Source organism: Amblyraja radiata, chromosome 9 (genome assembly GCF_010909765.2).
Source record: "Amblyraja radiata isolate CabotCenter1 chromosome 9, sAmbRad1.1.pri, whole genome shotgun sequence".
NCBI lineage: Eukaryota > Metazoa > Chordata > Chondrichthyes > Rajiformes > Rajidae > Amblyraja > Amblyraja radiata.
Window position 1 is genome coordinate 21,956,724 of NC_045964.1, and position 12,997 is coordinate 21,969,720.

At 45.6% G+C, this 12,997-nt stretch overlaps 1 protein-coding gene across 5 annotated transcripts in view; it reads right to left on the minus strand.

The window, feature by feature from the left end:
• The window catches only part of actn1 (actinin alpha 1), a 192,287-nt gene that overhangs the window by 63,554 nt on the left and 115,736 nt on the right, over nt 1-12,997 (minus strand). For all 5 annotated transcript variants that reach the window (XM_033026854.1, XM_033026852.1, XM_033026855.1 and 2 more), the window contains exons 5-6: nt 10,577-10,664; nt 7,777-7,855 (exon numbers count right to left, since the gene is read on the minus strand). In XM_033026854.1, coding sequence (XP_032882745.1) covers nt 7,777-7,855; nt 10,577-10,664 — 167 coding nt within the window. The remainder of the gene's footprint in view (nt 1-7,776; nt 7,856-10,576; nt 10,665-12,997) is intronic.

Consider the following 12,997-nt stretch of genomic DNA (forward strand, 5'->3'; position numbering starts at 1 on the left):
GGAAGTACATCTTCTGTTGTGCCTTTTTGACTGTGGAGTCGATGGTAGCCCCCCTCTTAAGCTCCTTGGAGATAATGGTTCCCAGGAACTTAAAAGACTCCACAGATGTGACTGTGGTGTTGTTGATGGCAAGTGGGATGAGGGGAGGGGGAGCTCTCCTAAAGTCTACAATCAATTCCACTGTCTTAAGAGCATTGAGCTCTAGGTTGTTGCGACGGCACCAGGACGCCAGCTGTGACACTTCCTGTCTGTAGGCAGATTCCTCCCCATCCTGGATCAGTCCAATCAGGGTTGTGTCATCCGCAAACTTGAGAAGCTTGACAGAGGTGTCTGTGGAGGTGCAGTCGTTGGTGTAGAGAGAGTATGCAGTCTTGTGGTGCTCCTATGCTGAGCGTTTGCGTGTCCGAGATGTGCTTTCCCAGCCTCACATGCTGCTTCCTGTCTGTCAGGAAGTTGGTGATCCACCGACAGAGGGGTTCAGGCATAGTCAACTCGGAAAGTTTGGAGTGTAGTACAATGGTGTTCAATGCAGAGCTAAAATCAACAAACAGGATCCTCGCATAGGTCCCCTGGCGGTCCAGGTGCTGTAGGATGAAGTGCAGGCCCAGGTTGACTGCATCATCCACAGATCTATTGACCCGACGTGCAAACTGTAAAAACTCATATGTCAGGCTGTTGTTCATTGATTACAGCTCGGCATTTAATACAGTCATCCCCTCCAAGCTGGTTACCAAACTAGCAGAATGGGGTCTCTGCGCATCCCTCTGCAATTGGATCCTCGACTTCCTCATTCTCAGACCACAGTCTGTTCGTATTGGTGGAAATGTGTCAGACTCGATAACAATCAGCACGGGAGCACCTCAAGGCTGTAAGCTCAGCCCTCTGCTGTACTCACTCTAAACTCATGACTGCGTAGCCGGTCATAGTGCGAACTCCATCATCAAGTTCGCCTGCGACGCCACTGTTGTGGGACGTATCACTAACGGGGATGAGTCAGAGTATAGAAGAGAGATCGAGCAACTGTCCATATGGTGCCAGCACAATAACCTGGCCCTCAACACCAGCAAAACAAAGGAACTGATTGTGGACTTTGGAAGGAGTAGGATGGGGATCCACAGTCCCGTTTATATCAATGGGTCGATGGTTGAAAGGGTCAAGAGCTTCAAATTTCTGGGCGTGCACATCTCTGAAGATCTTTCCTGGTCCGAGAACACTGATGCAATTATTAAGAAAGCACATCAGCGCCTCTACTTCCTGAGAAGATTACGGAGAGTCGGATTGTCAAGGAGGACTCTCTCTAACTTCTACAGGTGCACAGTAGAGAGCATGCTGACCGGTTGCATCGTGGCTTGGTTCAGCAACTTGAGTGCGCAGGAGCGGAAAAGACTACAAAAAGTAGTAAACACTGCTCAGTCCATCATCGGCTCTGACCTCCCTTCCATCGAGGAGATCTATCGCAGTCGCTGCCTCAAAAAGGCTGGCAACATCATCAAGGACCCACACCATCCTGGCCACACACTCATCTCCCCGCTACCTTCAGGTAGAAGATACAGGAGCCTGAAGACTGCAGGTTCAGGAATAGCTACTTCCCCACAGCCATCAGGCTATTAAACTCAACTCAAACAAAACTCTGAACATTAATAGCCCATTATCTGTTTATTTGGTCTCTTGATGCGTACAAGCATGTGAGTAAATAATCCAATAACATATCCACTAGGGGTGCTGTGCCCTACTGGTACTATTACCTGCAGTGGTCGAGGCCGGAGATTGAATTACTTCATTGCATTCGCAATTTGCTGGTATACTTAGACTTTAGAGTTACAGCGTGGAAACAGGCCCTTCAGTCCGCGCCGACCAGTGATCACCCCCTACACTACCACTATCCTAACACATTAGGGACCATTCACAATTTTACCAAAGCCAATTAATTGATAAACCAGTATGTCTTTGGTGTGTGGGAGGAAACCGGAGCTCCCAGGGAAAACCCACGCAGTCACGGGGAGAATGTACAGACAGCACCTGTAGTCAGGATAAAGCCTGGGTCTCTGGCACTGTAAGGCAGTAACTCTACCACTGCGCCAATGTGCCACCTTGATTTGGAGAAAGGTACAGGGCTCTGGTGGAAAGGGGAATGCCTTAAAATTGGACTGCACTTTCAATCAACTCAGTCACGCCAGATGTGTGGGTAACTTTTGTTCTCTGTTGTATCAATTACTTGCATGTTGTTTGAATTTGAGATAATGTTATGCTCTACAAAGGGCTGTGGTTTCTATCTATCCCAGTGATGGGTTGTGTGACCAGTATCTGAAGGAATTTGCTTAACTTTAAAAGATGCACAGGATTTTAAACTGCTTTTAAGTACTGGCAAACAATCAATTAAGCTATTCATGCACCAAACTAGTTTAGTTTAGTTTAGAGATACAGCGTGGAATCAGGCCCTTCGGCCCACTGCGTCCATGCCGACCAGTGATCCCCGCATTTTAAAAACTAAACTAATAGCCCTGTCCCACAGTACGAGTTCATTCCAAGAGCTCTCCCGATTTTAAGAAAAATCAAACTCGTGATAAGCATGGAGAATCAACGTAGCGGGTACGTCGGAGCTCGGGAACGTCTCTTAGCAGGTACTCGGGAAGACTCGCTAACGGCAGGTACTCGAGAAGACTCGCTAACGGCAGGTAAGCACGGGAAGACTCGTCAAGATTTTTCAACATGAAAAATGAAAAATGTCCACGAGAGCCCTGAGTACCGACGAGTGGCCATTACCGTAACTCTCCGAGTTCGAATCAGGGCAAACTCAGGAGAACTCGTGGAATGAACTTGTACCGTGGGGCAGGGCTTTAAGTTAGTTTGGTGCATGAAAAACCAAACTAAATTAGTTTAGTGACCCATCTTGCGTCTGTGTTATTTTTCCAAGAAGAAACTAATTAGTAACACTCAGCCTGTGAATGCAAAGCCGACAATGGCTTATTTTCAGTCTCAAAGTGATTAATGGTTGAAAGGATAATTCATAATGATACAAGGATTAACTGTCTCATTAGCAGACATATCATCTCAGATATTGTGTACTTAACGTCAACTTGAGGCTGATAAGATGTTAGTATTTGACAAGTTAACTGAAGCACATGGAGGGCTTCTCCCTATCAGGAGGGGTTCTCCAAAACACTCTGAATGAAGAATGGACTGGGGTCACTCAGTAAAATAGTCGCAGGTGAGACATCACCATATGCCTGAAAAATTATTACCCTTTCCATCTGTTCTATCCGCGTTCTCTGGTGAAAACCCATTTCTGTCACAAGATCACACGTCTGATTGATGTTGATCAGCTTCTTAACTAGATTTGGACAATATGTGGCCAATCCCTCTGCATTTATTATAAATAAAGCATAATGTGCTGGAGGAACCCAGCGGTTCAGGCAGCATCTATGCAGGGCAGGGGGGATGTGTGATGTTTCGGGTCAGGACCCTACTTCAGTCTGCTGCTGCCTGATCCACTAAGTTCTTCCTGCCCCTGGCGTTTTGCTCAAGATTCTAGCCTCTGCAGTTCTTCGATTCTGCATTTTTATAAAAGTGGTTTCCACACCTGGCACTTCACAACACAGTTCTCACTGTATTCTCAAGGTTTCACATTGCTTGTACTTAAAGTTGTTTGATGTTAGAATGAGATTAGTTGTGCCAACCCGTGTCAACATCATGGGTGTCGTTGATGTTGGCATACGCTACCATGAGTTAGCTTGTAATTCCTCATCATTTACAAGAATGATCTCAGGAATGAGTAGGTTAACCTATGATGAGCATTTGTCGGCACTGGGCCTGTATTCACTGGTTCAGAACAATGAGGGGGGACCTCATTGAAATGTACATAATAATGAAAGGCTTGGATAGAATGGATGTCGAGAGGATATTTCCGCTAGTGGGAGAGTCTAGGACTAGCGGTCATACCTCAGAATTTAAGGGTGTTCTTTTAGGAAGGAGATGAAGAGAAATTTAGTCAGAGAGTGGTGAATCTGTGGATTTTTTTGCCACAAAAAGCTGCGGAGGACAAGTCAGTGGATATTTTTAAGGCACAGATAGATACATTCATGATTAGTACAGGTATCAGAGCTTATGGGGAGAAGGCAGGAGAATGAGGTTAGGAGGGAGAGATAGATCAGCCATGATTAAATGGCAGATATTGATGGGCCGAATGGCCTAATTCTACTCCTATCATTTGTGCCCTTGTCAGCCATTTCTTTTCCTCTCCTTCTGCTCATTATCTCCTCCCACCTCCTCCGGGTCCCCTGCTCCTACACCCCCCCCCCGAACCATGTTTCCATCTACCCACCATACCTCCCTTTGGTTCTATATTTCATGCCTCACTTTCCTTTCTTATCAAATTCCACCACATTTGCAGCTCTTTGTATTCCCCACTTATCATCTCCATTGTGATGATCTCTACCCTTAGTTTAGTTTAGAGATACAAAGTGGAAACAGGCCCTTCGGCCCAGCGAGTCCACGATCACTCGTACACTAGTTTTACCCTACACGCTAGGAACAGTTTCACAGAAGCCGATTAACCTGCACGTCATTGGAATGTGGGGGAAAACCGGGACACCCGGAGAAAACCCACGTGGTCACAGGGAGACTCCATACAGCACCCATAGTCAGGATCAAACCCAGGTCGCTTGTGTTTTTTTCCCCACCTGAAGAGTCCACTCCACCCTACCTCACCTAGATCCACCCAGGCTCTTTTGTTACATCCCTTCCCCTCACCTCTTTCCACCAGTTATCTCCCCTACAATCATGTCTTGAAGAAGGGGCCCCACCCAAAATATCATCTGCCCTTTTCCATCCCCAGATGCTGCCTGGCCCACTGAGTTCCTCCAGCAGTTCGTCTGTTTCTGGAGTTTGTGAGCAGATACTTTAGCTAGCTGGACATAGCTACTAGTATCACACAAGAATCCTTGTTGGGCCACAAAGATATTAATGATTATTATAATTTATAATTGGGGACATCAAGTATCCAAGCTCGATGGTGACACAAAAGTGAGTGACATGGTAGTAAGTATAAGCGGAAGTAATACTTATAAAGACTTATTAATAGATTAAGGAAGTTCTTACCACAAAACTGTGGGAAATAGATTTCAACTTAGCAAAACAAGAAGTTAAACATGTTGGACCAAATAGAACATAGCCATCTACTTTCTAATGCAAGAAAGCAAGGAACAGTTGCAATCCAAAGGGAGTTAGGGGATGTGGAGGGAGGACAGATCACTAACTGGCCTGGAAAGTGTAGGAACTAATCTAAATAGCTGACTTCTATCTCCCAGGTGACCATGATCTGGAAATAAACACCGGTCGGTGTTTACTGGTCTGTGGGGGCGCTGCGAGTCGGCTGCCCTGCCAGCAGCGTGTCCGTTATTTCGACTTTTTTTGTTTGTCGAAGTGTTTGTTTTGCGTGTTTCTCAATGGGTCTTGTGTGGGGGTGGTGGGTGAACCCTTACCGGGGATCGCACGAGAAGAGCTCCGACCGCCAGCCTGTAGCCTATAACATCCTGATGCTGCGGTCTGCAGAGCTTCTAACCACGGCGGGGCGTGGACTTACCATCCGGAGCCTGGGATCCCTTGCCGGGAATCACCAGAGAGGAGCTCCGACTGCCGGCTTGCGGCCTATAACATCCTGAAGCCGCGGTCTCTGATAAGAAAGTGCCGATTCGGGCACTCCAAGCCACGTACGTATGTACGTACCCGACGAGAGGGCCTGTACATCCGGCCGTCCGTAGCTGCAACTACGGAGGGTTCATGGCCCCAACCACGGATGAACAAAGGAGGAGGACAGGCTGAACTTTGTGCCTTCCACCACAGTGAAGAATGCTGTTTGTGTTAAATCATATTGTGTATCGTGTGTTCTTTTTAAGCGTATCGCAAATTAATTTCACTGCACCTTCGGGTGTATGTGACAAATAAAATTGACTTTGACTTTGGCCTTCCATTTATCATTTGAATATATCCTGCTCTTGTCATTTATGTATAGATCCTCAATTCCCTTTGGAATGTCCTTGTTACGTATGAATTCATGCCATAGGAACAGAATTAGGCCTTCCGCCCATCAAGTCTACTCCGCCATTCCATCATGGCCGATCTATCAGCTGGTCCATCAACCTCCCATATTCCTGTTAAAGTCTATTTGCCGCAGTTTTTTTGCACATTCTTACGATCTATTAACTGGTCTTTAGACTTTGACGTTTCTATCAGCACTTCTTGCACTGCTCCTCACCTTAGTGGCATCAATAAAACTGGATACGTGAGTTCGCATCTCTCCATCTAAGCGTGCACTAAGACCCAGAACATTACAGGGCATCACAGCTCTGGAAGGAGATGTTGCAGGTTCATTAAATGACTACTGTTAATTTAAATTATCCTGTTCCAGCCTTAGGGTTATTTAAGTTTAGGTTTAGTGATCACATGTCATGCAACAAGGGAATGGAGAATGAATCAGTGTTTCTTGTACAGATGGAAGTGTTTCTTCCCAATGCTGCTGTCCCTTCTTCAACCTGAAGCAGTCTGATGCTGAGCAAGGATTTGCACAGCACAACGGCCAACTGTAAAGCAAATATTTTGGAACGGGTTGATCTACCGAATGTTCAAGACTGGGAAATGTGATCTGATGTTCACCAGGTAGCCATCTCAAACTGATTAGTTTAGTTTAGCTTAGAGATAGAGCATGGAAATAGGCCCTTCGGCCCACTGAGTCCGCACCGACCAGCAATTAGTACATTAGTTCTAACCTACACACTAGGGACTGCCTCGCCAACAGTCTGTCTGTCCCCTTTTTGTTATTTTTAGTATGTGTTAAAAAGTATATTTTAGTGTTCCTTGGTTTGTGTTCAATCTCTTACCTCGACGGAGTTGCGATTTTATTGTTTATCGTATCTCCATCCCCACTGCGGCCTAACATCGTGGAGTTGGTGGCCTTTCCAGGAATCTGCGGGACTTTAACATCGCGGAGCTTGCGGTCCCTTTACCGGGATCGAAGCTCCAACCCCAGGGCCTGTGGACTTTAAGATCGTGAAGCCCGCGTACTCTGGTAAGAAGAGGCCGACTCGGGAGCTCCATGCCGCAGAGAGAGTTTCAACCACCCCGACGTGGGAGTTTCGATCACCCCGACGGGGACTTCGATCATCGGCTGCGGGGGCTTTGATCGCCCCAAATGCAAATGGTTTGACTGCCCCGACCGTGGGACAACAAGAGGAAGAAGATTAGACTTTATTGCCTTCCATCACAGTGAGGAATGTGGAATTCACTGTGATGGATGTTTATGTTAACTTTTATGTGGTTGTGTGTCTGGTTGCTTTTAAATTAAATTACAATTAAAACACAAAGTACTCCAGGATAAGCGCTCAACTAAGAAAATCAAACCCATTGCCAAAGTATAATCTAACGATCTAACTCAATATGCCAACTTATGCTGACAATAACTAACTCCGTATGCATAAATTCAGTACACAGTGACACAGCAGTATGAACATTGACATCTCTAACTTCACATTAAGGATAGCCCTTACTTTCTCTCTCCATCTCCCTCCCCTTCCCAGTTCTCCCACCAGTTTTACTGTCTCCGACCACATTCTATTTTTGTCCCGCCCCGTCCCCTCAGTCTGAAGTAGGGTCTCGACCCGAAACGTCACCTTCTCTCCAGTGATGCTGCCTGATCCGCTGAGTTACTCCAGCATTTTGTGTCTACCATCCTAATGTAATAACATGTATAACAAACCAAACAACAGAAACAAGAATCCTGACCTTTCGCAGGTTTGCATAGTCAATCAGCTCGGGCCGGTGTCGATGGATAAGCGCACAGAATCCAAGACCATCCTTCCAGCTGAAAGCAGAGTGGATGAAAAAACATGACACTTTGCTACATTAGTTCGCTAACACACTTTGATAAAGCTCTCTTCCTGTAGTAATACAAGAGAACATCAATACACTGCATCAGTCCATCAAATTTTCAGTTCTGCTTCGGTGCGCCCAGAACTAAAAGATAAGGTTGGCCAGAAACTGCAGCAAGGTGCTGGATAAGAATATTATATAATCAATAAACTATCTGAGGTGCAATGTATAAAGAGTTATCCACAAAGGGTGGTGGGTGTATGAAATGAGCTGCCAGAGGAGGTAGATGAAGCAGGGACTTTCGCAACATTTAATAAACATTTAAACAGGTACATGGATAGGAAAGGTTTAGATGAATATGGGCCAAAAGTAGGCAGGTGTGACTAGTGTAGATGCATGTTGGTCGGTGTGGACAAGTTGGGCCGAAGGATCTGTTTCCATGCTATATGACTATGACTCTATGATATCACCCATAAATACAACATCTTCATTAACTTTAATAAGATGCAGCAATTGATGTGATCTGTGGAAAATGTAATTTTGTTCTAATTCGGACGGTGTTGGCAATGCACGAGGCTGATCATCCTGGTATGTTTCCGACAGAATACAATCAGATCAGGGGATGCTCATGTGACATGGATGGATGTGAGAGAAGCAAAAACGGGAGGAAAACTAGAGCCTTGTTTGAAGCTGATGATAAATAATTTATTGGACTGGGAGTCGATCTACCAGGTGTTCAAGGCAGAGAGATGTGATCTGATGCAAACCATATGGCCATCTCAAACTGATGGAAAACATGCACTGTCTCTATATGTTTACACGATGTGACGTTGCTGCCTTACAGTTAAAGATGGAAAATTCACAGTCAGCCTTGCAGCAAAGTTTCCTAATATTTTGCTCAAGACTTGGGGCATGAAAATAAATTAAACCGCACACGTGCAGCACCACTGCACAACAAACTCATTTGCAGGGACATTTAATGTGTAATTATATTTTGCACAGGGAACTGAAGAAATCCATACAGAAGAACGGCGGCACAGTGGCGCAGCGGTAGAGTTGCTGCCTCACAGCACCAAACGCCCGGGTTCCATCCTGACTAAGGGCGCTGTCTGTACGGAGTTTGTACATTCTTGCCGTAACCGCATTGGTTTTCCCCGGGAGCTCCAGTTTCCTCCCACACTCCAAAGATGTACAGGTTTGTAGGTTAATTGGCTTTGATAAAGATTGTAAGTTGTCCCTAGTGTGGTGAATTGTACTAGTGTACAGGGGATCGCTGGTCAGCTCACTCGGTGGGCCAAAGGGCCTGTTTCCGCGCTGCATCTCAAAACTACACTATACTATAAAGAAATCTACCAAAATTCTCATCTTGTGAAAAGAGTTATAACTGTCCACCTGCATTTTAAAAGATGTCTAATTAAAAAACACTGGAATGATGGACTACCAGGAAATTGAATCCCACAATGTTTACAGACCAATTACGATGAGAACCGTGAAGAGATTTCTGAATGGAGGAGCGGTCGACAGACACAAGAAAATGTGGATTCCACCTCGCTGTTGTGGATGGATCCCTCACTCGTGTCTCCACTGTGACTGCAGTTCTGCTCTTGCTCTCCCTCCTCTCCGGATGGAACAAGGATAGAGTTCACCTGGTCCTCATCTTTCACCCCATCAGCCTCCAAATCCAACACATCATTCTCTGAGAGTTCCACCATCTTCAACGTGATCCCACCCCTGCTCACATCTTCCCATCCCCACCCCTTTCTGCTTTCCATAGAGACCACTCCCTCCGCGAGGCTCAGTTCCCTGATGTGTTTCCACCCAAATCGCCCATTGCCCAGTTACTTTCCCCTGCAACCACAGAACATATAACACCCGTCCCTATATCTCATTTTTCATATTTATCCAGGGACCCCAGCAGTCCTTCCAGGTAATACAGAGGTTCCCATGCACCTCCTCCAACATCATTCACTGCACCTGGAGCTCCTGATGTGCCTTCTTTTGCATTGGCGTGACCAAGCGTAGACTCGGTGACCATTCGGCCGGATACGTGCGCTCGGTCTGCCAAAGCCTGCTGAATTTTCCGGTGGCGAACCATTTTACCGCCCCTTCCCATTCCCGTACTGACCTTTCGGTCCTGGGCATCTTCCATTGGCAGAGTGAAGCCATGCACAAACTGGAGGAACAGCACCTCATATTCTGCTTGGGTAGCTTACAAGCTAGCAATATAACCACTGAATTCTCCAATTTTAGGTAACTAACCTACACACCCTTTCCCCTTTCCCCACTTCGTTTCCCTGTGCCCTACATTTCTCCCTATCCCATCTCCCCTCTGCTTCTACATATTCTTTCCTCTAGCTTTCCATTTTGCACCTCTTCTTTCTTTATTTGCTTATCTCACAGTTTTTGTCTTTTCATCTCTGGCCTTTGTCCAACCGATCAATACACCCCTCACCTGCATCCACCAAACACTTGCCAGACTTTCTCCTGCTCCCAACTCTCCTCCTGCTTAAACCCCCCCCCCCCCCCACTAAAATCAATCTGAAGAAAGGTCCCGATTAGAAATGTCACCTCTCCACATCTCCAAAAATGCTGCCTGAGTTACTCCAGCACATTGTGTATTTTTTTGCAAACCAACACCTGCTGCTCCTTCTATCTCCACTTTAAAGTTCGTCCTGAATATGTTAACAAAAGGCTGCGATACCGATCAGGTTACCTGATGTGAAAGTTCTGTATGTTGACATTTTTGTAAGGAGCAGTCTTGCGCTGACACCAGAGCAGCAATCCTTCCTTTGCAGATGTCTCTATGGAAACAAGAGGCACATTTTTAGAACAGCGTCACTCTACCAGGATTGAGCAGCTACATTTTCAGGAGTACATCAAGGGCCTGTCCCACTTTCACGACCTAATTCACAACCTTTTTTACTCTTGGACATTTTTCATCACGCTGGAAAAAACTCCCCGGCCTACTTGATGCCACGAGTACCTACGACCTTGTGACGACCATGCTGCGAGTATGAGTCAAGGGCAAACTCGGCAGAGGTCATGAATTAGGTCGTGAAAGTAGGGCAGGCCCTTTAGGAATTGGGGGAAGAGGTTGACAGGGCATAGAATGCAGGATCGTCAATAGATGTGGGATTAAAAATAAAGTCAATGAGAGACACAGTATGGAAACAGGCCTTTTGGCCCACTGAGTGCATGCCGAATATCAACTACCCCCAGATTCTACCACTCATCTATGTGCTAGGGGCCAATGAAACTACAAAACTGCATATCTTTGAGATAGGTTTACTGAAGCAGGTTCGATCCTGACCTCAGGTGCTGTCTATATGGAGTTTGTACATTCTCCCTGTGCTCCGGTTTCCTTCTTCGTTCCAAAGACGTACAGGTTTGTAAGTTAATTGGCTTTGGTAAAAATTGTAAATTGACCCTGGTATGTAGGATAGAGCTAGTGTATGGTGTGATCATTGGTAGGTGCAGACTCCCTTGGCCAAAGGGCCTGTTTCTGCAACGTATCCCTGTAGTCTATAAAGTCTTACCTGGAAGAATTCTCCCTGTGGTTCCTAGAAAGCCCCTGCAAGGCCAACATAGAATTTATTTTGGAGATCACCACAAGCAAAATGTTTTAAAAGTATGTTTGCAGGGAACAGTGTACATTCTGGGCGAAAGGCAGTATTTTGCTTTCAATATCACACTGTAGAAATGTTTATTTCAGCCCCTGCTCAAGCCACTTAAGCACCAGGAACCAGGTTGACAAGGTAATAAAACTATCTCTTTGGGAGGACCACACTGCTCCTCAGTAATTCCCTTGTAAAATTAGAGGACAGACAACACATCACAAGGGAGGTCATGTCATAAGGTCATAAATGATAGGAGTGGCATTAGGCCATTCGGCCCATCAAGTCTGCTCCGCCATTCAATCATGGCTGATCTCTCTCTCCCTCCTAACCCCATTCTCCTGCCTTCTCCCCATAACCTCTGGCACCCGTACTAATCAAAAATCTATCTATCTATGTCGAACAGTTTGTCCTTCTGCTTAAGTGGAAATAGCAGGAAATGGGCTAAAGTAACCACAAGAAGGGATCCTGCTAATAACAGACTAGTATTAAGCCCAATAAAAACAAATTCATATCCTTAACAATTGAAAGATCATTGCCCTGGAATAAATAAACTATCCATTTTCCTGGACATACTGTCCCAGTTAAGTTCATATTTCCTTTTATTAAAAGGAAACTGTATTCCAAGAAGCAAATATTTATGCACGTTCATGTTAAAAGATGACTCGAAATATAGTTCCATTATTGATGATGAAAACCCATTGGGTCCACATCTACTTCACGACCCACTGTTAATGGTGTGGCTCGGGTTTGCAATTATACAGCAGGACGGGTTCATCAAGCTCCTATTCATGTCAGAGTCAAGGGATACGGCACCAATTTATTTACTTCTTTATTTCAAAGTAACATACCCTCATGAGAGGGAATGGAAAGGAGTTTCATTCACCTACAGATAATTGTTTACTGCTTCAGACTCGTTAAAAGACCTTTAAAGATAAACACAAAATGCTGGAGTAACTCAGCGGGTCAGGCAGCAAGGAATAGGTGACGTTTCAGGTCCAAGACCTTTCTTCAGACTGAGAGTCAGAGCAGAGGGAAACTAGAGGTCTGAAAAGGTTCAGAATGAATCAGAGCCAGCACCGATGATCAAGGAAAGGTGGAGCCCACAATGGTCCATTGTTGGCTGTGGAAGAGGTGATTACAAAGGGATATATGGATGCGCACAGTGGAACTGGCAGGACGACTAAGGTGCGGAGAGAGGGGAAATGCAGTGGTTGCTTGAAATGAGAGGAATCAACGTTCATACCGCTGGGTTGTAAGCTGCCCACACGAAATATGAGGTTTGAAAGACATTCAGTTACATGGATGGGAAAGGTTTAGAGGGATATGGGCCAAATGTGGACAGGTGGGACTAGGATTAATGGGGCATCTTGGTCGTCATGGGCAAGTTGGACCTGTTTTTGTGCCGTATGCCTCCACGTTCCTTGCTGAGGGGAATAACAAGCAGAGCATGGGTTAGCCTCCTCATTAAATGATCCACATGTTAAATAATCGTGTGACACAGAAGGCGCCTTGCCACA